We start from the raw sequence: 27,789 nt of genomic DNA, 5'->3' as shown, positions 1-27,789 counted from the left end.
ACTTTTATTTCTGCATCAAAAACGTGTGAAAAGTAGATTATATGGGTTTCAATGGCATAGTTCACACCAGTGCAGTGCATTCTAGTGTGTTTTAGTTGCAGAAAAACAAAAAAACGTACAAACATTCTGCTGTTTTCCTGCACAGAACTGTAGTGTAACGTGGTAAAAAGCATGAAAAACAAATGCACTGCACCCCAGTACAATGAAAAAAAAAACTGTAAAAAAAAAAAGAGAGAAAAGCATCTGGAAATGCATTAAAAAAAAACACCATAATGCATCAAAAACACACTAAAAACACAAATGCAGAAATGCACTGGAATGGATCTGGCACTCAGTCTGTCCCAGGGCAGTTGGCTACTGAGCAAGTCTGAAACTCACATTCCTCAGCTATTCCTAAAGTGGATGCATAAAAGAAAGGTTTGAACTTGCTTCTTAGTGAGATTTGACAATGGTGCCCTGATTATATGACCAAATAGCACCAGAGTCATGTTGTGCAATGAACAGATTTCACTTTTCTTTCTTTTAAATATAGCTAGCTGTACATTCTTTGTTCTGTGTAATGACCATTGCATTCTGCCTTTTTAACAAAAACAAAACACAAAAAAACAAAAGCCATTATGTTGGGTTTGTTCTACTGCGAGGAACACACCTAAAAGTCAATTTAACGTGGTCAATACTTTTAGGACTGTTTTTTTATTTCTGGCAATTGGATTTGTCTGACAGCAAAAAGCAAAGCATAAATTATATTTTTTTCTGAATGAATCCTGTAGCTTACAATTCTAAAGAATTTCTTCACTTTAGTACAATGCCAGATGGAACTTGCTACAGCCAGGAAGAGAAAATGCCTTCACAAATTTTAAATTAGTGTTTTTTTTACAGCTTATCTCCACTTCTACAAAGAATACAAGTTACTTCTTGTTTGTGACCGATACATACCAAACACTTCATTATCATCACATTCCGGTGCTGGTTCTGTTTCTTGACTCTCAGGCTTTTGTTCTTCAACGACACGATCTTCAACACTCTGAAATAAAAAAATATATATAATATATGGTTTATTTCTAATATCATATAAGGGAAGATTTGCTTTTAAAAAATGTACTTTTCCTTTTTCATTTATTTCAATTAATTTATTAAAAAGTGTATTTCAAGGCAATCATTGCACAATGTGGACTGCCCTGTGCGTGCCAAAGACGCTCTTGCATGTTTTTTTTCTCGCTGAGCCCTGCATGTTTTTGTAATGTGTATTTTGAAGTACAGAAAAAAGGTGTGTCTCCTAGCTGTGTTTGGGGTGCCATTAAGATAATGCCACAGCAAGCACGTGTTTTTCACATGTTTCCAGAATGTGAAGGTTTGAATGGGGCCTAATCTATGACCAAGTAAAAAAAAAAAAAAAAAACATTGGATTGTAGTACAGTAGCCACATTTTGTTTCTAGGGTTCCAAATATGTAGTCCAGTAAGCTATGTATTTAAAATGTAATTTATGAACTTAAAATAATAAAATGCAATACTGAAAAAAAAATACACTCAAGTCAAACAACTATGATACCGAACCCATAAAGCTTACACTGTGTAGTAGTTGCTCTAACTACGACACTACAGTATTTTTTATTTTTTTTAACTGCAAACTCTTTCTATGTACTGTATAGTAGAACTGCACAATTAATTGTTAAAAAATCATGATCTCGATTCTTCCCCCTGACGATCTCTATTGTAGAATTTGCAGATTCTTTCATATAACAAGTGGGGAGACTTATCTTCTCACTCAGCTGTCAAAAGAAAACATCTGGGCAGTCTGCCAAGTTTTTAACATGAAACATTGTAACTAAGGGCTCCTTCACACGGATGTGTCCATGTACATAGCCCTCTCTGCTCAGTGGGTGATCGCTCCGTTCGACCCCACTGAGCAGGAAGATGTCAGGTCCGTCTCGGCACACTGTGCAGGGACAGAATTGTCAGAGCTACCTCACCCCTATGGGAGATCGGATGAGTACAGACCGTAGAGTCCGTTGTCACCCGATCCAATCCTCAGACGGATAGAAAAGTAGGTTTTTCCTCCGTCCCACTTTTTCGGATCGGAGTGGGTCGGATGTCAGCGGACATGTCACCGCTGACATCCATTGCTCCATAGAGTTTAGGTGAACCTAAAAAACTGACAGGTGGACCTGAATGGACAGTCCGTGTGAAAGAGGCCTTACTCTTTCTTCTTAGATCAAAGGGATAAAATTCTGTGTGAAAAAAATAAATAAAGGCAGTCTAAACAAGTGTAAATGCAGGAAGTTTATTCAGAATCTTTTTCTGACACGTTTCTTAAGTTAAAAGCAACATTTTTTGCTAGAAATTTACTTGGAGAACCCCCAAACATTATATATATTTTAGCAGAGACCTTAGGGAATAAAATGTAAATTGCTGCAATATTTTGTCACACTGTGTTTCCCCCAGCGGTCTTTCAAACGCAATTTTTTGGGGAAAAAAAATTCATTTTGATGAATAATAAAAAAAAAAAAAAAAAAAAAGAAAAAAAAAGAGTAAAGTTAGCCCAATCTTTTTGGTTTTAATGTGAAAGATGATTTTACCCCGTGAGAATTGTGAGAATCATGCTCTATCTTCGAAGAAAAAAAATTGCGATTCTCATTTTAGCCAGAATCGTGCAGCTCCACTTCACCTACATTGCAATATAAGAAAACAATAGGAAATCTTAGGAAATTCTTCAAATAGGGATTTTGATTTGAGAACTAACTTGTCTCCTTTGAAAATGTTACCTTGAGAAATTTCCACCGATAGCAAGTTTAGACCACCAGCTCTCCTCAGAGATGTATGCAACGGTTGTAAAAGCATACACTAATTACACACCAGTTCGGGGACAGTGATGTAACTCCTATTGAAATGGACTAGCTTTTTCTTCACTACCCTGGATTGTACTCTGTGACCTGGAAGGTATTGAATTTCAGGTCTCTTCTAAGGTTTTTCTTTTCACAGAGCTGCCAACCTTTAGAATATTATATTTATATTTTACCGCATCCTCTCCATCAGTTTTATAAAGCAGAATGCACAGACCCTGTTGAAAAGCTATAGACAAGATAATGTCTATAGCTCTGGGCTCAGAGAGAATGGCCCAAGGGACCTTTCATGGTTTTTTGCATCACTGCCCCGAAGGTTCTAGTTATGCCTCTGCTAGCAGGACTTAATTGTCTGACTAAAATTCCACTTTAAGACAAACCATTTAATAATATTCATTTATGTAAAACCTTTATCCTGAAAAGATAAGAAATGTTGATGGATTTGCATAAAGTGGTGCTGAAGTTCTGCTGTAAGAAAAAGCAAGCAGGCATATCTCTTCTGCAATAAAATGCCCCTACCTACCACCACCCACAGGACTTTTTGGACTCTTTACCCAGAGTTGTCATGCAGGGTGCTGGATGTTTTATGTGCATCTCATACATAAGTGCTGTGCTGTTTCATTAAGTCAAAACCTGTGCTTTTTTCCCATTAAGGATATGTAAACCCGAAAAATATTTGGACTGTCAGACAGACCTGAAAGTATCTTCATTTCAAGATTTCCTTCACTTCACTTTGGATTGCCAAAACTCCCCATAAAATTACACTGCAATCACAGTCCAGTCCAAATCAGGCTGGTCATATACCTGAGATGGCCCTAATCATGATCTTTTCTACATTTCTACAAATATTAGCATAGGAAATAAAGAAGGGATTGGGTAAAAAAAAAAAAAAGCATCTATTTCAAGTTTTTTCTTTACCAACCTACATTTATTTAGTTGCATACCCACTATTAAGTTAACTTGCATAGTGACAGTGTCAGTCTGGATTGAAAAGGATAAATAATACACTAAAGTAAAATCACCAGCAGGAGGCGCCAGTTCTTTATTGTTGCTGCAGACTGGCACAATCACAGTAATGGATAATTACTTTGTGCAGAGCTTTAACCTCACATAATGATAATGTACTCATACACAATCCAGTCCATACCGCTCAGCATCCATCTTACGTTTCATTGCTCTGCTATAGGTTAGCACTGGCTACAACACAAGCTTCTGTACTCCAAAGATTTTCCTTGCATTGTTGCTGTAAAATTGTCACTTTCACTTACTATTTTAAAATCTTGTCAATAAACACCTACAGTGTTAAATTCCAAGCAAAGTGCTTATATAGATTAATTAACGGATGGGGATTGAGAAAAGTGATGAGGAATTTGTCACTTCAAATGTTTGACTGATTACTAAACAAAAAACAAACGGCACCCAATGCTGTAAGCTTGCATGTTTTTGCTAATTTATATCTATTAAAATGCTTCCACCAAACATCCTACTCTAATTACTATATTGATTATATGTACAAAGGGTAAAAATAAAAACTAAAAAGGAATGCTGCCACCATATCCAGGGACTGGTAAAGTGCAATACTGTATAGTGCATTTTGTTTTTGGGTTTAGATTTTCTAGACTCTACCATGCTTAGGCCTCTCAGTGCCTTGAGAAAATATTCATACCCCTTGGCATTTTTCACATTTTGTCATGTTACAACCAAAACGTAAATGTATTTTATTGCGATTTTATGTGACAGACCAACACAAAGTGGCACATAATTATGAAGTAGAAGGAGAATGATAAATGGTCTTCAAAACTTTTTACAAATAAATATGTGAAAAGTTTAGCGTGCATTTGTATTCAGCCCCCCTGAGTCAATACTTTGTAGAACTACCTTTCACTGCAATTACAGCTACAAGTCTTTTTGGGGATGTCTCTACCAGCTTTGCACATCTAGAGAGTGATATTTTTGCGCATTCTTCTTTGCAAAATCGATTAAGTTCTGTCAGACTGGATGGGGAGCATCTGTGAACAACAATTTTCAAGTCTTGCCACAGATTCTCAATTGGATTTAGGTCTGGACTTTGACTGGGCCATTCTAACACAATTCCTTGATCTAAACCATTCCATTGCATCTCTGGCTGTATTTTTAGGGTCGTTGTCCTGCTGGAAGGTGACCTTCCGCCCCAGTCTCAAGTCTTCTTGCAGACTCTAATGCCGCGTACACACGATCGGAATTCTCGTCAGAAAAAGCTCTGATGGTTTTCCCAACGGAATTCCGCTGAAGCTGTCTTGCCTACACATGGTCACACCAAATTTCAATAGTTTATAACGTGGTGACGTACAACACGTACGACGGGGCTAGAAAAAGGAAGTTCAATATCCAGTAGCCAATAGCTTCTGTCTCGTAGTTGAATCTGAGCATGTGTGATTTTTGGCGTGTCGGAAATGCATACACACGATCGGAATTTCCTATAGAATTCCATTGGGAAAATTGAGAACATGCTATCAATTTTTGGCTGGCAGAAATTCGGACAGCTAAATTCCGATGGAGCATACACATGCTCGCATTTTCCGATGAAAAGCTCTCATCAGTCTTTTTTTGGCTGGAATTCCAATCGTGTGTATGCGGCATAACAGGTTTTCTTCTAAGATTGCCCTGTATTTGGCTCCATCCATTTTCCCATCAACTCTGACCAGCTTCCCTGTCCCTGCTGAAGAAAAGCATCCCCACAACATGATGCTGCCACCACCATGTTTCACAGTGGGGATGGTGTGTTCAGGGTGATGTGCAGTGTTAGTTTTCCACCACACATAGCATTTTGCTTTTAGGCCAAAAAGTGCACATTCTTCCATATGTTTGCTGGTGAAGTGCACGACCAATAGTCGTCCTGTGGACAGATTCTCCCAACTGTGGATCTCTGCAGCTCCTCCAGAGTTACCATGGGCCTCTTGGCTGCTTCTCTGATTAATTCTCTTCTTACCCCACCTGTCCATTTAGGTGGACGGCCATATCTTGGTAGATTTGCAGTTGTGCCATACTCTTTCCATTTTCGAATGATGGTTTAAACAGTGCTCAATGTTCAAAGCTTGGGATATTAATTTTATAACCTAACCCTGCTTTAAAACTTCTCCACACCTTTATCCCTGACCTGCCTGGTGTGTTGCCTGGCCTTCATGATGTGGTTTGTTCACTAAGGTTTTCCAACAAACCTCTGACGGCTTCATAGAACAGCCGTATTTATACTGAGATTACATTAGGCGCAGGTGGACGCTATTTACTAATTAGGCGACTTCTAAAGGCAATTGGTTCCACTAGATTTTAGTTAGGGGTATCAGAGTAAAGGGGGCTGAATACAAATGCATGTCACACTTTTCAGATATTTGTAAAAAAAAAAAATGAAAACCATTTATCATTTTCCTTCCACTTAATTTTGTTTTGGTCTATCCTATGACAAAATGTGGAAAATTTCAAGGGGTGTGAATACTTTTTCAAAGCACTGTAGATGGTCCGAATCACCACTAGTTCAGTAGGAATTGTCTGAGATTCGAACTGTGTATTGGCAGGCTGAATGTACCAAGATGATCGATCAGCTTGGATTCAACCAGCCTGGCAGATTTTGTATGCGATTATAGCTAGTAGGTACTATAGGCGATATCCATAATCACTGTCTTCTCCGCCACCCCAATCAGGAGAAGACAATGGCCCGACAGCGGGATTCCTGCATCAACACTGCCTGTGTTGATGGGGGAATCAAGTCCCGTGGTTGCAGGAAAGAAATTTGCTCTGTGTAGGCTGCTTAAAAATAAAAAAATAAGAAAACAATGCTCTCCTGTTTGGCACTTGTTTTAATAACAATGGTAGGTAAACCAAACAGCCACAATTTCAATTTCACAATAAAGGAGCTTCAGGGTAGTTTGAGGATTTGTTTGACAATTGACAATTTGTAGGTGAATGAGAAGATTTATTAAAATTATTTTATAATTCCTTACAAAAAAGTTAAAAGAACACCAACGGGCATATGAAATTCAGCAAGTGGAATAATAAGCGGCAGGATGCCATCCCCAGGAAAACATAAGACCCCTTTCACACGAGGTGTTTTTCAGGCGCTACATCGCTAAAAATAGCACCTGAAAAAAGCCTCAGCTGCAGCGCCTCCTACACTGAGGCGTTGCGCTGGCAGGGCGTCACAAAAAGTCCTGCCAGCAGCTTCTTTGCAACGGTGGAGAAGCAGTGAATACACCTCTCCTCCAACGCTCCTGCCCATTGAAAACAATGGGGCAGCGCCATGATGCCAACAGCAAAACAGGGCTGCAGCTGCATTTTGCAGGCAGATTTAACCCCTTTTCAGCTGCTAACGGGGGGGTTAAAAACCGTCCCCCGCTAGCGGCCAATTAGCGTTGCTTTACTGCTGATGCTCGGGGCCACTCAGTGTGAAAGGGGTCTAATAAAAAAGATGGGTTTGATGGAATTTTGAATAATGTACCATTAGTGTTTTGAATCTATTGAATTGGAACTATATGTATTGCAGATACCAATACTGTAGTAAACGTTCCTTATTTTCTTGCGTGAACTACAGAACTTTATCATTTTTAATTGTAACTTTTCTGTACTGACTTGAATCTAAAATAGAACCATTTTATTCTTCACTTTGAAAGAAAATGCCCTCTTTTCTTGCCCTCATTAATTCGGACTGCGTTGATTTTATTCCTTGACCAGGGGCAATGCCAGCAAAGTTTTGTTGCACAACTGCTGAATAACTCTTCATACCTATTGTGCCCTCTTGAACTTAAAAATTAATTTAAATTCTATACTCTTATCACCAGCTTGCCACCAGTCCTGCTCAGCACTGGCAGAGACTCTCCCTCCAATTATTTAGGCATTGTCTTCAACTTTAACTTGACGGATTCATTTAAAGTATAACTAAACTTTTAATAAACATAATGCACATGTAATGGTGCCTGCAGCCTATAAAATGCCAGTATGAGGAGTTAACATTTCCGAAAGTAAATCATGTTTCCAGAACCAAGAGGCTGCAGGAAATATTGCTGTAAACATTTATTATTCATAGGTGACCCATCGCATTGGCATGTTTCCACTGCAAGTACAAAGTACAAAATGTGAAAGTGCACTTGTACCTTAAATACAAAAGCCCTTCAACAAAGTTTCTTCTATAACTAAAAAAAGAGTTCAAATCGCACTTATCTGGGTTTGGAAAACTGACCATTTTAACCACTTGACTTTCAGAAGGTTTTAAATCCTTCATGACCAGGTCATTTTTTGCAATTCAGCACTGTGCTACTTTACCTGGCAATTACGTATTCAATCTATATAATTTTTTCACACAAATAGAGCTTTTAGTGGTATTATTTTTTATTATGTAATAAAAAAAAGACCAAACATTTGGGGGGGGGGGGGGGGGGTACAATATTTTGGTTATAAAACATAGCCAATAAAATCGAATTTCTTCATAAAAATAGGCCAAAATGTATTCTGTGACATGTCTTTGGTAAAAAAATTAAAATAAAAATCCCAATAAGGCTGAATTCACACCGATGCATTTAGTGCTTTTTGCATTATGCAGATTTGTGCTGCAGAACGTGTTCCATAGGTAGTAATGTTAAATGGACTAAAGTGCAAAGCTGCAAAATGCAAAAAGCACTAAAACTGCATAGGTGTGAATCCAGCCTTAGTGTATATCAACTGATTTGTGTGAAAGTTATAGCGTCTATAAAATATATTTATTTGAAAATTGATCAATCCTGATGTACTAATAGCACACCTCAATTCTTGAGGCCTTTAAAATGCGAAGACAGTACAAATACCCCCAAATGAACCATTTTTGGAAAGTAGACAGTCTGAGGTATTTAGTGAGAGGCATGGTAAGTTTTTTGAAGTTTTTAAGAAGGAGCAAAATAAAAAAAAATTTTTTTAAAGAGTAACTCCACTTTTGTTGAGAAATAAACATTCCCCTCTGGGTGATCCATGTACATTGCAGGGATTTTAACAAATTTTGTTGAGTCCTACCTTTTGTTATTCTGAGGATATAATTGTTTGTCCGGGAGTGATTCTGTATGGGAATGGTTTTATAATTATCAATCAGTTGCTGCACTAGCAGGGCTCTAATGAGGAAATGTTCAAGGCCTGCATCCCTTTAGATGAGATTTTCCTTTAGGAGCATCCCACCAAAAATTATATTTTTGTTGCAGGGGATGCCAAAAATCTGACTTGTATCTTAGTGCAGACATCTGGGAAAACCAGTAAGCCAATCACACAAGCAAGAAATTACATTTTCAGGGGACGTTCTGTAAACCATCTGTGTACAGAAGGCCTCCAGGTAGCCATACTGCATTGCATTTTACAGAAAATTACAGTGCCTCTGATTGAAAGGGAAAGGTCATTTTTAATAGCATTCAAATTACAATATGACTTGTTCTATACATTATTTTACAATTTTTTTTTCCCTGTGAAAGTGGAGTTCTAGGACTGGTGCAGGCAGTGATCAGGGATATTGACTATAGACAGTATGTAAAAATAATTAAATCATTTTTTAAACTTTTTTTCTGTTTAACCTTTTTTTTCTTGTTTTTATTATTATTAATAATTATAATAATAATAATAATAATAATAATAATAATAATAATAATAATAATATGTGTGTACATCCTGTCATCAGGATTTTTTATTTTTTTTAATACACACTGTTATTGCTTATACAGCGTTAGTCACATCATAAGCAATAGTTTTAGCTGCCATGAATGGGTTAACATACATGAACAACTCCCTTAAAGTTACGAACTGTGATTGGCTACAGCTATCAACATGGTACAGGTACCATATGACCACAGATCACACCATAAGCAAGCTGTTCATGAATGGAAATCCATTCACAAGTTTGTTCGCATTGCTATCATGTGATCGCTAGGACCAATCATAGCGATCACATGATACCTGGTGTCTGGGTACCGGTAATTGTATTTGGCTGTGAACACAGAGATTGCAGGAGTACTGCACTGCATGCCCCTAACTTGGAACATTGGGTGATGTACAGGTACGTGATCCAGCCTGGCCGTGCCGTCCGCCCACAGTAAATGTACTGCGGGCAGTCCGGAAGAGGTTAAAAAATGCTCTTCACTATTTTCTTTACCTCACTGAATCCTACTACTTACATCAGTGGTGGTCAACTTATTTGATTTAGGGGCTTCAAATGCTGCCCGTTATTGCCAGAAGCTGCAAACATTTTTTAGTGAATGAAATATTAAAGAAAGTTGTGTGAGCACGTAGACATACCACAGGAGATGGTCAGAGCATGCAGACATACTCTAGGAATTTTAGCAAACTGCTCAGGAGACAGTCATAGACTGCAGACACATTACATGGGACTACTATTACAGCCCTTTACAAATCAATGCTTTCAAATTTTTGTTCTTATAGATGCCATAAAATTATTTGCACTACATTTGATAAATCTCCCAGCAGAGGGAAAGAAATAAACCAAGCCATTTAACTAATAGAAGCTAGTCTAAAAATATATTTTTTGCTTTACTGGCTTGATTAAACTACAAAAACCATACATACTCACTGCAGGGGCCCCAAGGCAACCACAATAAGTGCCCAAGGGCTGGATGTTGCCCCCCGGGTTGAAGGTTGGCAAGGACCTAAATGGTACAGATAATTCTTGTACCTCTACAGACAAATTTCAGAAAGTTCAATTGAATGAATAAATTCTGCAGGGCTAGATTTAAAACTACTTTACACTATACCACTCTACAACAAAAGCAGAGAAAGCACAGCACTTCAAGAGTTGGTAAAATATAGTAGCATAGTTCACCCTGTTTAAAGATTAGCTGAAAAAGCTAATTCCATATAGGAGAATTATAAAATAAAAAACTGGCATTTAAACATTACTTTAAAAATGCAAACTGTAAAGATGGGCCCTCCAGAAGTTTGGTATGGTTAATATATGAGAAGAAGATTTATTGTTGTGCCACTTTAATATCATAGCAGATATTGTTCAGCCTTAAAATCACCTGTGCTTCTTATTTAGCTCAATCTATCTCAGATTGAGGTCTAAATGATCTTATCTACCCTAAAGCAAAACCAAGAACTTAAACTAGTTGCCTTTATACCTTTACTATGTCTATAACCAAGCTGCATAATGCCAGAAGCAAAGTGATGTGGGGACATCTGTATATTTTTTATGTTATTGAAGAAGCATTTCTCCAATATTTATCTTTTCAATGCATCAGTCAAGTGGAGCAGTAACCTTGTTCTTATGTACAGCTAACGAGTGTTCACAAGAACAAACCTAACTAGATGAAGGTGCAGCTAAGTGGAGAAAACCTCACAGAGATGCTCAGGAAAAGGGATACATTTTGGATATACCAGTGGCGGAATTACCAGGGTCGCACTTGTAACTGGGCCCTGGTGTTCCGCCATTGTCCAGGGGCCCCAGCGGGGTTACTGGCTGGAGGGCTCTGAGCTGAGAGTGTATCTCTTATATAGACCTCAGAGCCTACACTGACTGTTCCCCTCCTGCACATGGATGGGAGAGGAGAGAGCTGATCTGATCCTTCTCTCCCGACCCCTCTCCTCCTGTGTGCGCGGCAGGAACTGTGAAGCTAAACAGCTGAATTTGATCTTTGAGAGCACAGATAAGTGGCACTGATGAGCAGTACTGATAGGTGGCACTGAAGATCACTGATAAGTGGCACAGATAATCAGGGCACTGATGATCAGTGTCCTGATTATTAGTGTAAACATTGTACTGACAGTCTTTCTGGTTAATGGCTCTCTTTTCCTCACACAGACACAGCATGGGAGGAAAAGACTGCCAAAAACCAGTTTGTCTGTTTATATGTGATCTTCAGATCACATGGAAAAGTGCCGCTGTGATTGGCCTTTTCCCGTGATCTGTGATCAGCTGGATGCACACCCCCAGGGAGAACACGGGGGACAGGGTTCTGGGAGGATGTCTATGGATATGTCCCAGAACTACAAGGCGGGGTGGTCAGGGGGGCCCTTAATGGTTTCTTGCACCGGGACCCTGAAGGTTCTAGTTAAGCCTCTGAGACATACCACTGATTAAACCTTGATCAACACGTCCAGGCAGAAATACTGAGGAAGGCATATTTAAAGCCAAGTTCACACATGGGTGCAGTAGGCACACCATCTACTAGCACTAAAAGGAGGAGATATTGTGGTAAGCAATACAACACCAGTGATGCTCATCTATACTGAGCCATTATGATGAGGAGTGCACACTAAGAAATCACTTTTGAAGCTTTAAAGCACTATTAAACCTAAAACCAAAAAGATCAATATATAGCAGCTTATCAATCATTAGATGTGGTGGCTGTGTTCGTTTTTTTTGTTAATGGAGGGCTCCCCCCCACCTCTGTTTTCACCTGTTAATTTGACCAGTAACATATCTCCTGTATAAAGCCCCATACACACTATCGGTTTTTCTGCTGAGTTTTTCCTTCAGATTTACCAAAACCATATAATATGAAGTCAAACCTGAGGAGTTTCCAATTGTATGCAATCAGGCAGGCCCTTGTACTACATGGCTTTGGTAAACCTGATGGAAAAACTCAGCAGAAAAACTGATAGTGTATATGGGGCTTTAGAGTACCCCCACTCTGGAGGAATGAGAACATGGGGCACAGCAGCCAGCAGCATTATTAGTTGGGGGGGGGGGGGGGCTAGTGGTAAATGTCCAAGAAGATTTAGATACAAATTGAATCCTAAAGCCGAACTCTAGCTTACATTTTATACTCAGTTACAGCAAACAAATTTTTTCACTCAGAATAAAGGTTTTACATTAATAAATACAAGCTGATCCTTGTAAGCTCTCCAGTCAGTGGTAAATGGTTTGTCTCATCCTTGCAAACTGATACATCTGGAAGAGAGCTTGTTCTTTTTTAAAACAAAGACTTACTGGCTGGATCACCAGTTGAAAAGAAAAGAAAGTCTAAGAAAATAAATGCAGCCTCCACATCTAAGAATTGGTAAGCTGCAGTATAACGAATATTCCTTCCTGGCCAGCAGAATATGATTACCGCTTGTGGCTATAGACCAGCCTGCACATACATGCATTGACATTCGGCAGGTCCCTGCTGAACCGGGCACATTTCAAACTATATATGGCCGGTGTTCTGTCCAAAAATGTCCGCCTATCGAATAGTGTCCGCTGTGTACTGCGCAGGCACAGCACTTGCGCAGTACAGAGCACAAGAAGATTCGGAAAATCTCCGAAGACTCGCCACGCTCCGGGCATGGCCTGGCTTCACTCGGCTCTTTTTATTCTAACTCTATGTCCACTTGGATGGTGGGGCTTGAACCTGGACTCACAGCGGATATTTTCGGAATCTGCTTGTCCTGTGTACTGCGCATGCACAGTACACAGCGGACACTATCAGAAGGGGGACACTATTTGACATGACACCGGCTTAAAAGAGAAGTATGGGGTTTTTTTTTTTTTACCCAATCATATTTACCTAGGGAGATGCAGCATCAGACCGATGCTGTATCTGTCCCCCGGCGTCTCTGCACTGAGAACCGAGCCATCGAACATTGCAGATGGCTCAGTTCTCCCAGCTCCCGAAGAGAAGAGCTGTTGACTGTCAATCAGAAGCTCTCCTGCTCTGCTCCTCCATGCTCCCTGGAGCGCTGAGCTGTGCAGGGGCAGGAAGCGGCTGTGTCAGTGGCTCACTGAGAGGCTGAGACAGCCATAAGTCCAGACATCTGGTGGATCCAGACTTCCAGTGTCGGGATGATGCAGTGGTTGGATTAATCTGTGTGACATCAGGAGAGCAGACTTCAGACCGCTCTCTGCTTTAAACAGGTCACAGGAGTGCAAAATGAATTGTACTCCTGTGAAACTTAGGAGCCCAGACAAACGAGCCTAGGCTGGACTTCTCCTTTAACCACTTCCCGACCGGCGCACGACGATGTACGTCGACAGAATGGCACGGGCAGGCATAAGGGCTTACATGTACGTCCTTGCCTTCCCGCGGGTCGGGGGCCCGATCGGGCCCCCGCCCGGTACCTGCGGCGGCCGGTATTCGTTCGGGAGCGATCCCGGATGAGGGGGACGGCCATTCATTCATGGCCACCCCCTCGCGATCGCTCCCGACGAATGAAAATCCTCCGTGACATCACTTCCTCTCCTGTAATGTAAACACAGGAGAGGAAGTGATGTAATCTCTCCTCCGTGTCGGTATTTTTCGTTCCGACACCGAGGAGAGAGAATCGGTGAGTTGCACCAACACGACACTACACAGTAGAACATGCCAGGCACACTCACACCCCCCCGATCACCCCCCCCCAATTACCCCTGCCCCCCAGTCACAGTGACACCAATGTCATTTTTTTTTTGCATTGGTGTCATTTGTGACTGTAATAACTGTTAGGGCAGTTAGGGTTAGCCCCCTTTAGTTCTAATGTACCCCCCTAACCCCCCCAATAAAGGTTTAACCCCGTGATCACCCCCCGTCGCCAGTGTCACTAAGGCTGGGTTCACATTGCAGCGGTTTATGAGAACGAATGTGATTCGCACCGCACTGCAGTGCAAATCACATCCGATCTCTGTGCGATTCGAGTTCAGCCATACAGATAGTATGGCTGAATTCGCATCGCACCCGCCGCAAATTCGCACGGGACCCTTTTTTTGGCCCGCAGCAGAATCGGATCGCATGGGTGTTCACACCATGCGATCCGAGTTTGCAGATCGCACTGCGATATGCGAACTGATCTGGGGGTGTCTAACATTTCACTGACACTCCCAGCAGTTCGCATAGGGCAGTGTGAACTGCCGCCGGGAGGCATGCGATGCGGGAACCAGCCGCGGATTCGTGGCGTTCCTGCATCGCTCCAGTGTGAACCCAGCCTAATAAGCGATCGTTTTTCTGATCGCTGTATTAGTGTCACAGGTGACGCTAGTTAGGCAGGTAGGTATTTAGGTTCGCTGCAGCTTTTTATAGCGCCAGGGACCCCCATATACTACCGCATAAAGCCCCCTGATTGCCCCCTAGTTAACCCTTTCACCAGTGATCACCATATAACTGTTACAGGTGACGCTGGTTGGTTAGTTATTTTTTTATAGTTTCAGGGCACCCGCCATTTATTACCTAGTCTCACTAGTGTACCCCTAAATTTAGGGGTGTCTACTTTCCAAAATGGGGTCATTTGGGGGGGGGTTTGTGCCATCTTGGCATTTTATGGCCTTCAAAACTGTAACGCCCTTAGAAAGCCTGAAGGCGGTGCTTGGTTTTCGGGGCCCCGTACGCAAAAAAAATTAAAGTTTGTAATTTTCCCGCAACTTGTGGCAAAATATAAAATATTCCATGGACTCAAAATGCCTCTCAGCAAATAGCTTGGGGTGTCTACTTTCTAAAATGGGGTCATTTGTGGGGGTTTTGTGCCATCTTGGCATTTTATGGCCTTCAAAACTGTAATAGGTAGTGAGAAGTGAAATCAAAAATTTACGCCCTTAGAAAGCCTGAAGGCGGTGCTTGGTTTTCCGGGCCCCGTACGCAGCTAGGCTCCCAAAAAGTCCCACATATGTGGTATCCCCGTACTCAGGAGAAGCAGCAGAATTTATTTTGGGGTGTCATTTCACATATGCCCATAGCATGTGTGAGCAATATATCATTTAGTGACAACTTTGTGTAAAAAAAAAAAAAAAAAATGTTTTTTTTGTCATTATTCAATCGCTTGAGGCAAAAAAATAAAATATTCAATGGGCTCAACATGCCACTTATCAATTTCCTTAGGGGGTCTACTTTCCAAAATGGGGTCATTTGGGGGGGGGGTTTGTACTGCCCTGCCATTTTAGCACCTCAAGAAATGAGATAGGCAGTCGTAAACTAAAAGCTGCGTAAATTCCAGAAAACGTACCTTAGTTTGTAGATGTGACAACTTTTGCGCAAACCAATAAATATACAATTATTGACTTTTTTTTTACCAAAGACATGTGGCTGAATACATTTTGGCCTAAATGTATGACTAAAATTTAGTTTATTGGATTTTTCTAATAACAAAAAGTAGAAAATATCGTTTTTTTTCAAAATTTGCGGTCTTTTTACGTTTATATCGCAAAAAATAAAAATCGCAGAGGCAATCAAATACCATCAAAAGAAAGCTCTATTTGTGGGAAGAAAAGGACGCAAATTTTGTTTGGGTACAACATTGCATGACCGCGCAATTACCAGTTAAAGCAGCGCAGTGCCAAATTGTAAAAAGACCTCTGGTCATTTACCAGCAAAATGGTCCGGTCTGAAAGTGGTTAAGGTAATGCTTAATTCTTTCCATGGCAGATTTGTGGCATTGTCTCAGTCTAGAAAAAAAATCAAATGGTTGGAGCTCAAGGGTTGATAAAAAGGTACAACTTTTTTGATTATACAGTTGCTGTAACTTGCATGTCAGGAGCTTATTCATACATGTGTGTAAAGTTACTGAACGGTCAAAAAAGTGTATGGTATGGTGCAGAATTCAGCAGTTGGGATTCATTTCTATACACAATAGTGCACAACTATGTAACTTGGACATCTGGAATGGATACCACGATCAATGTCTGGAAATGATCCAAGTGAATGCACTGGCCATTTTTATACTGCAAACAGGAAACCATTAGCTTTACGTAAGATGACACTTGTATTGCTGTCAAAACAATGTAATCTGCAGAAGAAGGATACTGCTCTCCTTAGTAGTGAAAGGATACCATTGAAAGACATTAAAGAAAGAATAGTTGTAATACAAACACTGCACATCTGGGTTATTACAAGATACATCAGAGATGGGTGACAACGTACCCGCTGCATACTAAGTCATCTAGAGGGCAGGACAACTAGATAGATTTATATATGCAATATAATATATGACTTCTTCCTACTTGTTATGAATGGAAATCAGTCTCTAAGAGCAGAATGCTGGGACACACTAAAAGTTGAATAATATGATTTTGCCAAATCTGTTAAAGTGGTTGTGTGTTAATACTAGCTGTTAATATGGCCGGTGTTCTGTCCAAAAATGTCCACCTATCGAATAGTGTCCGCTGTGTACTGCACAGGCGCAGCGTTTGCGCAGTACGGAGCACAAGGAGATTCGGAAAAACTCTGAAGATGAACGGTGCCTGCGCATACTAGCTCATTATGCCTTTGTCTTGCAGGTTTTTTTTTTTTTTTTCTTTTTTCAAAAGTGGGTTTACAACCACTTTAATGTCTAGATGAACATTAAAGTTAAAATAGTAATACGTTTCAAGCATGGCGGTTTTAAGATGTAGACATTATCTAAGGTTTCCAGGCACAGACAGTGAATGAGCTCATGGCTACCTGCAGCTTTCTCATGAGGCAAATTAAGTTCAGAAACATGATTTTTCAACATATATATATATATATATATATATATATATATATATATATATATATATTTTGTTTCCTTCTGCTTTGCAATATTTTTGCTTCACATGTGGCTTTAATGGAAACGTTATCAACTCATGTTGTGCCTTCTAAAATGGGCATATCACCTCTTGGGGGCATGTGGGAATGACCCAGAGGGGCAGTAGTAGGCTCTGATGCAAATGGGAGGCATTGAAAAAATATGGGGCCCAGAGGAAGCATAAAGAAAAAAATACAACTTCAAACACACAAAATGCCATCTATAATTGATCAGCGGTAAGGGTTTTCTTTTGCCCAGGGGAGAAGAGAAACCCTTATACTTACCATGGACACAGCTGTGGGCTTGATTTCAGGACTAAAGACCACTAGAGTGAGGGAGTGCAAGACCTGCTGGCACTACTGATATGGTGCAGAGAGGAGGATCAGGTAAGTGTATCCCCTTTCATCTTTCCCCTACAACTTTCTGTGTTTTCGCTTAGAGAAGGAATATTTCCAGGGGTCGCGGAGTAATTTTTGTCTGAAAAAGGGGCAGTTGGTCAGATACGTTTGTGAACCTCTGCTTTAGACATTATACATTTGTGTTGCGTTTACCAATATTTCAGTAAAGATATAAGTAGATTAAACGTATGAACCCATTTTCTGCAATTTTGAATTCAACCTGGTAGGCTCTCTTTCTTACATAAGCTCCTTCACCTAGCAGCATTAGATTAGCTATAAATGTTACCATAGCAAATATAGTGATTCTTCGTGTGGTAGTGATCACAGCCTCAGCATGGATGCATTTCCATTGCTTAATGGCTGCAAAGGATAAATAAAAAAACATGCTTGAGTTTAGTTGCCTGCCTGCAACCATCTGGGAAAATCACAATCTAATGGAAAAGGGACTTCAATAGCATAAGTAGTAGCTTACCCGTAACTCCTGAATAGCTGAACCCTATTCAGACTTTAGCTCTTTCTCCCTCTTCACATTTCATTTTCTTATGATTTTTTTTTTCTTATTTCAATCTTTTAACCATTATTATCTAAACTTTTTTAGTTTTAATTCATTTATTTTTGTTCATTTTTAGCATAGCATAAAACACAGCGCAAAATTATAAAAAAAAAAAAAAGGTGTTTCTTTTCATTTGTAAATAACATTGCAATGTTTGGTACCAAAATTATACTTTAGTGCCATTTTAAACAAGACAAACCATAGAATAGAACCGGGGTTGACAAATTTGCTTGGAATCTAGGAGCCAGCTAAAAAAGTTAGGAGCCAGGTCTGTGACGGCGATCTGGACCTGTCCCTAGCCTGACATGGAGACGAGTAAGGGGAAGATAGCCCCCCACCTGTCTCCAAGTCATTGCCCATAGCTCTTAGAGGGACATTTTATTTGTTTTATTTTTTTCAAATGACGATTTTTTTTTTAAATGGCATTTTAGTGTAAATATGAGATGTGAGGTCTCTCTGACCCCAGATCTCATATATAAGAGGACCTGTCATGCTTTTTTCTATTACAAGGGATTTTTACATTCCTTGTAATAGGAATAAAAGTGACACACTTTTTTTTTTTTAAAAGAACAGTGAAAAAAATAAAAATAAAAAGTTAAAATAAGAATTTTTTTTTTTAACCATTAAGGACCGCCGTATTGCCAATGTACGTCAACACAGTGGCACAGGCAGGCACAAGCACGTACATGTACGTGCCTGCCTTCCAGCGGGTGGGGGGTCCGATCGGACCCCCTCCCGCTGGATACGGCGGTCCGTTTCCCTCCGGGAGCGTTCCGTGATGAGGGGATGGCCGTTGGTTTTCGGCCACCCCCTCTGAATCGCTCCTGGCCAATGAGAAGCTTCCTCCCACTGTGTATTGTTTACACAGGAAGGAGGAAGTGATGTCATTCTCCTCGGGGCGGTCTTTTTGACCGGACTACGAGGAGAAGACACAAAGTAAGTGTACACCAACACAACACTGACATGTAGGTACACACAGGCACACAAACCCCCCCCCCCCCCGATCGCCCCCCCCCCCCAGTCACAGTGTCACTGATTGCAGTGATCATTTCTTTACTGATCACTGCATTCAGTGTCAGTTGTGACAGTAAAAACTGTCAGGACAGTTAGTGTTAGGTCCAGGGTAGCCCCCCATCACCCCCCAATAAAGATTTAACCCCCTGATTGCCCCTAGAGTTAACCCTTTCACCCCCTTTTGCCAGTGTCACTAAGCGATAATTTTTCTGATCGCTGCATCAGTGTCGCTAGGTAGCTAGTTATTTTTTTAGGTTCACCGCCAGGTTTTTATAGCGCTATGTACCCCGATATACTACCCAATAATGGTTTTAACCCCCTGATTGCTGCTAGTTAACCCTTTCACCCCCTTTTGCCAGTGTCACTAAGCGATAATTTTTCTGATCGCTGCATTAGTGTCGCTAGGTAGCTAGTTATTTTTTTAGGTTCACCGCCAGGTTTTTATAGCGCTAGGTACCCCGATATACTACCCAATTATGGTTTTAACCCCCTGATTGCCGCTAGTTAACCCTTTCACCCCCTTTTGCCAGTGTCACTAAGCGATCGTTTTTCTGATCGCTGCATTAGTGCCAGTACCGCTAACACCCACGCGCAAAGCATAAACCTCCCGTAGTGGTATAGAATCTGAAAAGATCAATATCTGATCTGATCAGATCTATACTAGCGTCCCCAGCAGTTTAGGGTTCCAAAAAAACGCATTGTTAGCGGGATCAGCCCAGATACCTGCTAGCACCTGCGTTTTGCCCCTCTGCCCAGCCCACCCAAGTGCAGTATTGATCGATCGCTGTCACTTACAAAACACTAAACACATAACTGCAGCGATCGCAGAGTCAGGCCTGATCCCTGCGATCGCTAACAGTTTTTTTGGTAGCATTTTATATTTAAATCCGGAAGGCAGTGCTTGGTTTTCGGGGGCCCGTACGTGGCTAGGCTCCCAAAAAGTCCCCCACATGTGGTATCCCCGTACTTGGGAGAAGCAGCAGAATTTATTTTGGGGTGTAATTTGACTTATGCCCATAGCATGTGTGAGCAATATATCATTTAGTGACAACTTTGTGCAAAAAAAAAAAAAGTTTGTAATATTTCTGCAACTTGTGGCAAAATATAAAATATTCCATGGACTCAACATGCCTCTCAGTAAATAGCTTGGGGTGTCTACTTTCCAAAATGGGGTCATTTTGGGGGGTTTTGTGCTATTTTGTCATTTTATGGCCTTCGAAACTGTGATAGGTAGTGAGGAGTAAAATCAAAAATTTACACCCTTAGAAATCCTGAAGGTGGTGATTGGTTTTCGGGGTGCCGTGCGCGACTAGACTCCCAAAAAGTCCCACACATGTGGTATCCCCATACTCGGGAGAAGTAGCGGAATATATTTTGGGGTGCAATTCCACATATAACCATGGCATGTGTGAGCAATATATCATTTAGTGACAACTTTTTGTCATTATTCAATCCCTTGGGACAAAAAAAAAAAATATTCAATGGTCTCAACATGGCCCTCAGCAAATAGCTTGGGGTGTCTACTTTCCAAAATGGGGTCATTTGGGGGGGGGGGGGGGTTTGTGCCAAAACTGTGATAGGTAGTGAGGAGTAAAATAAAAAAATGTATGCCCTTAGAAATCCTGAAGGCGGTGCTTGGATTTCGGGGTCCCGTACGCAGCTAGGCTCCCAAAAAGTCCCACACATGTGGTATCCCTGTACTCAGGAGAAGCAGCAGAATGTATTTTGGGGTGTCATTTCACATGTGTGAGCAATATATCATTTAGTGACAACTTTTTGTAAATTTTTATTTATTTTTTTGTCATTATTCAATCCCTTAGGACAAAAAAAATAAATATTCAATGGGCTCAACATACCCATCAGCAATTTCCTTGGGGTGTCTACTTTCCAAAATGGGGTCATTTGGGGGGGTTTGTACTGCCCTGCCATTTTAGCACCTCAAGAAATGAGATAGGCAGTCATAAATTAAAAGCTGTGTAAATTCCAGAAAATGTACTCTAGTTTGTAGACGCTATAACTTTTGCGCAAACCAAAAAATATACGCTTATTGACATTTTTTTTACTTAAGACATGTGGCTAAATAAATTTTGCCCTCAATGTATGACTAAAATTTAGTTTATTCGATTTTTCTTATAACAAAAAGAAGAAAATATCTTTTTTTTTCAAAATTTTCGCTCTTTTTCCATTTATATCGCAAAAAATAAAAATCGCAGAGGCAATCAAATACCATCAAAAGAAAGCTCTATTTGTGGGAAGAAAAGGACGCAAATTTCGTTTGGGTGCAATATTGCATGACCGCGCAATTACCAGTTAAAGCAGCGCAGTGCGAAATTGGAAAAAGACCTCTGGTCCTTAAGGTGTTTATTGGTCCGGGGCTGAAGTGGTTAAATGCGCCCTGTCCCGCCAAGCTTGCGTGCAGAAGCGAATGCATATATGAAAGCGATGTTCAAACCATACATGGGGAGGTATCGCTGTGATCGGTAGAGTAAGAGCAATAATTCTAGCCCTAGACCTTCTCTGTAACTCAAAACATGCAACCTGTAGAATTTTTTTAAACGTCGCCTATGGAGATTTTAAAGGGTAAAAGTTTGTCGCCATTCCATGAGCGGGCGCAATTTTGAAGCATGACATGTTGGGTATTGATTCACTCGGCGTAACATTATCTTTCACAATATAAAAAAAAATTGGGCTAACTTTACTGTTGTCTTATTTTTTTTTTTTATTAAATAAATTATTATTCCCCAAAAAAAAGTGCGCTTGTAAGTCCTCTGTGCAAATATGGTGTGACAGACAGTATTGCAACGACCACCATTTTACTCTCTAGGGTGTTAGAATAAAAAAAAAAAAAAAAAATAATATATATATATATATATATATATATATATATATATATATATATATATATATATATATATATATATATATATATTATAATGTTTAGGGGTTCTAAGTAAAGGGAAGGAGATAGCTCCATTAGCATTGCTGGTTGTAATTCCAATGGCCACCACAAGAGGGCGCCAGATTCCAGAAGGAACCATAGGTTCACAGAAGGTCTCAAAGCCGGGGGCTCAATTACCGGCGGCCCGACGCAATTGAGCCGGGGGGGGGGGGGGGTCCACAGAGACAGGATACCCCCAGCTGTGCTGCCCCAGGCGCCAGGTCGCTAATTCTAGTCGCAAATGCGACCTGGCGCCCGGGTTTTGTCGAGCCCTGGAATAGAATGTATGATTTGTATCTCCTCCAGTAACACTTCTTTTACCACTTTAATACAAGACTGTTTTGCCCCATTCCTGCCTAAGCCATCTTCCAGTCTTTAGTGCTGTCGCACTTTGAATGACAATCACTCAGCCATGCAAAGCGATACCCAAATTAAGTTTATATAATTTGAGACAGACAGAGCTTTCTTTTGGAAAAAAAAACATTTTGTTAGTTTGTTATAGAACAGGGGTGCATAACCTTTAGAGGAGCGAGGGCCAATTTAGTGACTTGGTAACCGGTCACGGGCCACAACGAGCAGATGACAGGTCCGAGTCCACTCTGCATATGCAGAGCAGACATGGACACAGTCTGCTCTAGTCTATGGGCCTTCCCATCTGATCCCCTTCTGGTTTTTCAAGTGGATTGGAGAAAATCTGCTTGTGTGTACGGGGCATTAGACCTGGTTCACATCTATATGTTTTTTGGTGCTTTTTGCAGAAAGGCACTACAGTTCATTTACATGGTTTCCTATGGGACACGTTCACATCTATGCTTTTTTCAGCCAGCCACTGCGTATTTGGAAACGGTCAGGGACGTTTTATTAATGCAAAATTGTGCTTATTTGGTTCAATATACTTCAATGGAGAAGCTGCAGAAAAGCATGTAATGTGTTATGGAAGCAATTTGTGTTTTTTAATCAGCCCAACACCAAATTGGCCAAAAAAAAAAATATACAAAAACGCAAATCGCAGCAAAATCACGTGCGCAAAAATCAAATTGCACAACAAAAATCACTGCAGATACAGATGCAAAGCAAACTGCATAGGTGTGTGCCGAGCCTTATGCTGGCCACACAGATCAATTTTCAGACAAGAATATTGAGACGAAAAAGCTTTGTATATTCGCTGAATGAAAGAATGTTGTTTGAAATTTTAACTTGTTTTTAACATTCTGTTTTTAAAATTAATGTAATTTCTGAATGGAAACCACATACACTGTTTGAAAATTTCTTTGACCAAGAAGTTTTCTATTATTTCCAAATTTTCCCATCACTGTGGTTGAAAATGAATGTTGATTTTTTTTTTTTTTTTTTTTTTTTTCAATAATGTTTTATTCGATTTTGTCAGATATACAATATAGATAACAGTATATTAATATAAACAAATGATTGAAAGCAGATTGGAAAATGTAGATCTTTACAAATAGCAATCTACGAAGTTGTAAAACAAAATAATTAGGTCTAACTTTGAAGTAAACGTTATGCTAAAATGTAACATTCAATATCAAGAGTTACAAAACAAAATAAATTGAGAGAAGAGAAGAGAAAAAATAAAAAATAAATAGCATATATATATATATATATATATAAATACATATATATATATATACACATAAATATATATGAAAGAGCTTATTGTGAAAAAAAAATAAGTATCCAGTCACCCCAAATGGGAACTCACTGTGACCGGATACTATAATATAGCATAGGATCAAAGTGTATGAAAAGTTGGTCAAAGGAATAGTGTGTAGGTATGAAGTTAGGATTGGAAAGTAACTACATAAAGTAAACAAAATCTATAACAAAACAATGTGTCTATCATAAGGATCTATCTGAGAGAGGGAAGGATAGTATCGTAGGAGAGAAGGTTTCTTAGAAGGAGAGTAAAATCCAGGAGTGTTGGCAGATATCAACAGGTGTAAATATGGTATGAGACTCCCCAAGGGGCTAAGTGTAAAATACAACCGTTGTTTTCTAAAGTAAGGAAATACGACTATATATATTCAAACATAAAAAAGGTTAGTAGAGGTGTGAAAAGGATTCAAGCATATTCATGACTTGGTAAAATCCATTTAAATGATGAAGTAAGTTATCTTCATCCATTAAGCAAAGCGTGATATTCTTGTGTGGTGGTAAAGTGTTGCCAACATGACCATGTATGTACAAATTTGGAAGGGGTGTGTCTTGCTTGATGGATCAATTCTTCCATTTCAGCAGTTTTTTGGATGCGCTCTAACCAATCTCTTATTAATGGTGGGGTAGATGAGCGCCACTTTCTAGGGATACACATGTTAGCTGCCATGATCATGTGCATAGTCAATGAGTGCAGGTAGGTACGTTTTGGTTTTGCAGGATAGTGTAAAAGAAATTGTGCTGGTGTGTAGTCTAGTTTGTATGTGGTGATGGTTTGTATTAAAGCATGAACTTTCTTCCAGAAAGGTTGGATCTTGCTGCAAGACCACCATATGTGTAATAAAGAGCCTTGTTCATTTCCACATCGCCAGCATTGTGAGGATACAGAAGGAAAAATATGATGGAGTTTGAGAGGGGTTCTATACCATCTGGTAATGAGTTTATAAGCATTTTCTTGTGCGTAAACATTCAGAGACCCTTTGTGTACAATTGTGTATATTGTTTCCCATTCTCTACGAGTGAAGTTAATAGATAACTCATTGGACCATTTCATGGAGGTCCAATCATTCCATTGCATTTGAGATGGGAACAATAATGCATAGGTAAAAGAAATTAAGTGTTTATGTGGTTCAGATTTTTGACACATATCTTCAAAAGGGGTGAGAGCCCTGGACCATTCTATGTTTGGAGATCGCGAGTCAAGGAAATTTTTGATTAGAAGATACGTTTCGTATGTAATTGTGTTTGGTCTAAGGAGGTTCGATAGTTCATTATAGGAAAGTAGATTGTCGATTTTAAAGAAATGATGGGCTCTGATCTGTTTGTAAGGCCATTGAATCTTCAGTAAGGGCTCCCGCATTCCCTGAGCAAATGCAGGGTTGAGTATGATCGGTGTCATTGGACCTGAAATGGATGAGATATTATATTTTTTGCAAGCCTTTCGAAAAGTAAAAAGCGTAGAATTGATCAAGGGGTGTGTTTTGTGTATTTTTGGAGTGTGATTACATGTTATCCAAGGTAGTTGTGCAATTGGAATTTTAGATAAGGAATTTTCCAATTGGACCCAATCTTTGGTGGAGGAATGTAGATTCCAATCTACGATTCTTGTTAAATGGGCCGCTTGATGATATTTTTCCACATCTGGAAGACCAAGTCCTCCACTAAGCTTGGGAAAGGTTAGTTTGAGGTAGTTCAATCTGGGACGTGTGGAACCCCAAATAAAATTGGTGCATAGTCTTCTATATGTTGAGAAAAACGTGGAAGCTTGATAGGGATCGTTTGAAAAAGGTATAAAACCCTTGGTAAAATGTTCATTTTGAGTATAGCCGTTCTCCCAAACCAAGAGAAAATACCAGTAGACCATTTTTTAAGGTCATTAGTAATATTACGCAGTAAAGGTAGGTAGTTTGTGTCATATAGATCTTTTAGAGAGGACGGTAATTGGATTCCTAAATATGAGATGGTGTGAGTGTTCCATTTGAAAGGGAAATTGTTCTGACACTGTGAGCATTGTTCAGAGGATAAGGTGATATTTAGTGCCTGGGATTTTGTAATATTGATTTTGAGATGGGATAATTGGTTAAAGTGATTGAGTGTTGTCAAAAGATTCGGTAGGGTTGTCAGTGGCTCTGTGAGGAACAAAAGTACGTCATCTGCGAAAGCAGCTAGTTTGTAAGTACGGGAATGTATATCGATGCCTTTGATATCTGGATTTGCTCTGATGCATCGAAGGAGTGGTTCCAAGGTGAGTACAAAAATAAGCGGGGAGAGGGGGCATCCCTGTCGTGTGCCATTGGAAATGGGAAAGGCGTTCGATAGGTGGCCATTAATGCGAATTCTCGCCGTGGGATTGGAGTATAGCATAAGAATATAATTAAGCATACGATCTGGGATGCCAATTGTTTTCAAGGATTCCGACATATAATCCCAGGCCACTCTATCGAACGCCTTCTCCGCGTCCAACGACAAAAAGAATCCTTTTTGTTTAGATTTGGTGAGCCAGTGGTGGATGTTAATGGCTTTAAGGGTATTATCCCTCGCCTCTCTGCCCGGAATAAAACCTACTTGGTCGAGGTGAATAAGGTCAGGGATTAGGGGAAGTAATCTGTTTGCCAGGATTTTTGCATACCATTTAAGGTCTACATTTAGTAGGGATATCGGTCTGTAATTAGGCACCAATAAGGGATCTTTGCCAGGTTTGGGGATGACCGTAACGTGTGCCATCAATAAATCTCTTGGGGGTGTTATAGATGTGGAATATTCATCAAATGTGGTTGTGAAAATAGGTAGCAGCAATTTTTGGAATGATTTATAATAACCAACAGACAGACCATCCGGTCCTGGGCTTTTACCAGATTTCAACATGTTTAGAGCCAATTCCGCTTCTTCCATATTTATGGGTTTGTTGAGGTCTTCCGCAAGGGTGTCTGAAATGGGAGTAGGACTGTATTGTGTCAGAAATGTTTTAATTAGGGATGTTCGTTGATTAGAATTCGGGGGATTATCCAGGGAATTCAGGTTATATAATTTCGAATAATAAGTCAGGAATTGTTGAGTTATATCAGGAGTGGAGTGGACTTTATGACCTTGAGAAGTTGAGATGGCATGTATTGTATTGTTGGCTCTTTGAGATTGTAGGGCTCTAGCTAAAAGTTTGCTGGCTTTGTTTCCGAATTCGTAAAAGGATTTTTGTTTTAGAATGTACTTACGTTTGATTTGTTTGCCTAAAAGTTGTGTCAATTCCTTCCTGGCTGTTATTAAGGAATGTAGGGCATCTAGGGCTAGTGATTGTTTATGAAGATTCTCTAACACTTTAATTTTCTGGATCAGGGCAGCTTGTTGTTGGTCCTTGAGCTTCCGTTTTTTAGAGGCGGCAGCAATAAATATGCCCCTAATCACACATTTATGTGCTTCCCATACAATTTGCGATGAGGTATCATGTGTGTTGTTTTCGGCAAAGAATTGTTTAATGCTCTTTTCAATGTCTGTGATAATGGCTTGATCAGTCAGTAAAAAAGAATCTAACTTCCAAGATTGGGATCGGGGGTGAAGTTCCGGGAAGATTAGGCTCATTGATATTGGGTGATGGTCAGAGAGATACATAGGATCTATAGATGCTGATTGAAGATAAGGAAGGGCGGATTGGGACAAGAAAAAATAATCAATTCTAGAATATTTAGCGTGTGGAGGTGAGAAAAAAGTATAATCTTTTCCGTCTGGATAGAGTATTCGCCATGTGTCATGGAGTAAAAGTGATTGTAATTCAGATTTGATCGCTTTAAGGGCTGTATACGGTAGGGATGAAGCGCCGTTCGATGTGTCAACTAGAGGGTTTAATGGGGTGTTGAAGTCACCACCCAATATCAATGTTCCTTCTTTTTTATTATAAAATTCTTTTTATTATTTCGTCATAAAACTTATACAATACAAACAGTGAACACCTCAACTGG

General features: G+C 39.9%; 1 protein-coding gene across 5 annotated transcripts in view; it reads right to left on the bottom strand.

The window, feature by feature from the left end:
- Window positions 1–27,789, bottom strand: part of MBP (myelin basic protein) — a 308,046-nt gene that overhangs the window by 154,747 nt on the left and 125,510 nt on the right. For all 5 annotated transcript variants that reach the window (XM_077492342.1, XM_077492340.1, XM_077492341.1 and 2 more), the window contains exon 3: window positions 937–1,024. In XM_077492342.1, coding sequence (XP_077348468.1) covers window positions 937–1,024 — 88 coding nt within the window. The remainder of the gene's footprint in view (window positions 1–936; window positions 1,025–27,789) is intronic.

Source organism: Lithobates pipiens, unplaced genomic scaffold (assembly GCF_037356315.1).
Source record: "Lithobates pipiens isolate NorthernLeopardFrog02 unplaced genomic scaffold, aLitPip1_a1.2 Scaffold_19, whole genome shotgun sequence".
Classification (NCBI taxonomy): domain Eukaryota; kingdom Metazoa; phylum Chordata; class Amphibia; order Anura; family Ranidae; genus Lithobates; species Lithobates pipiens.
The sequence above is the reverse complement of the archived record's forward strand: the minus strand, read 5'-3'. Positions and strand labels throughout refer to the sequence as shown.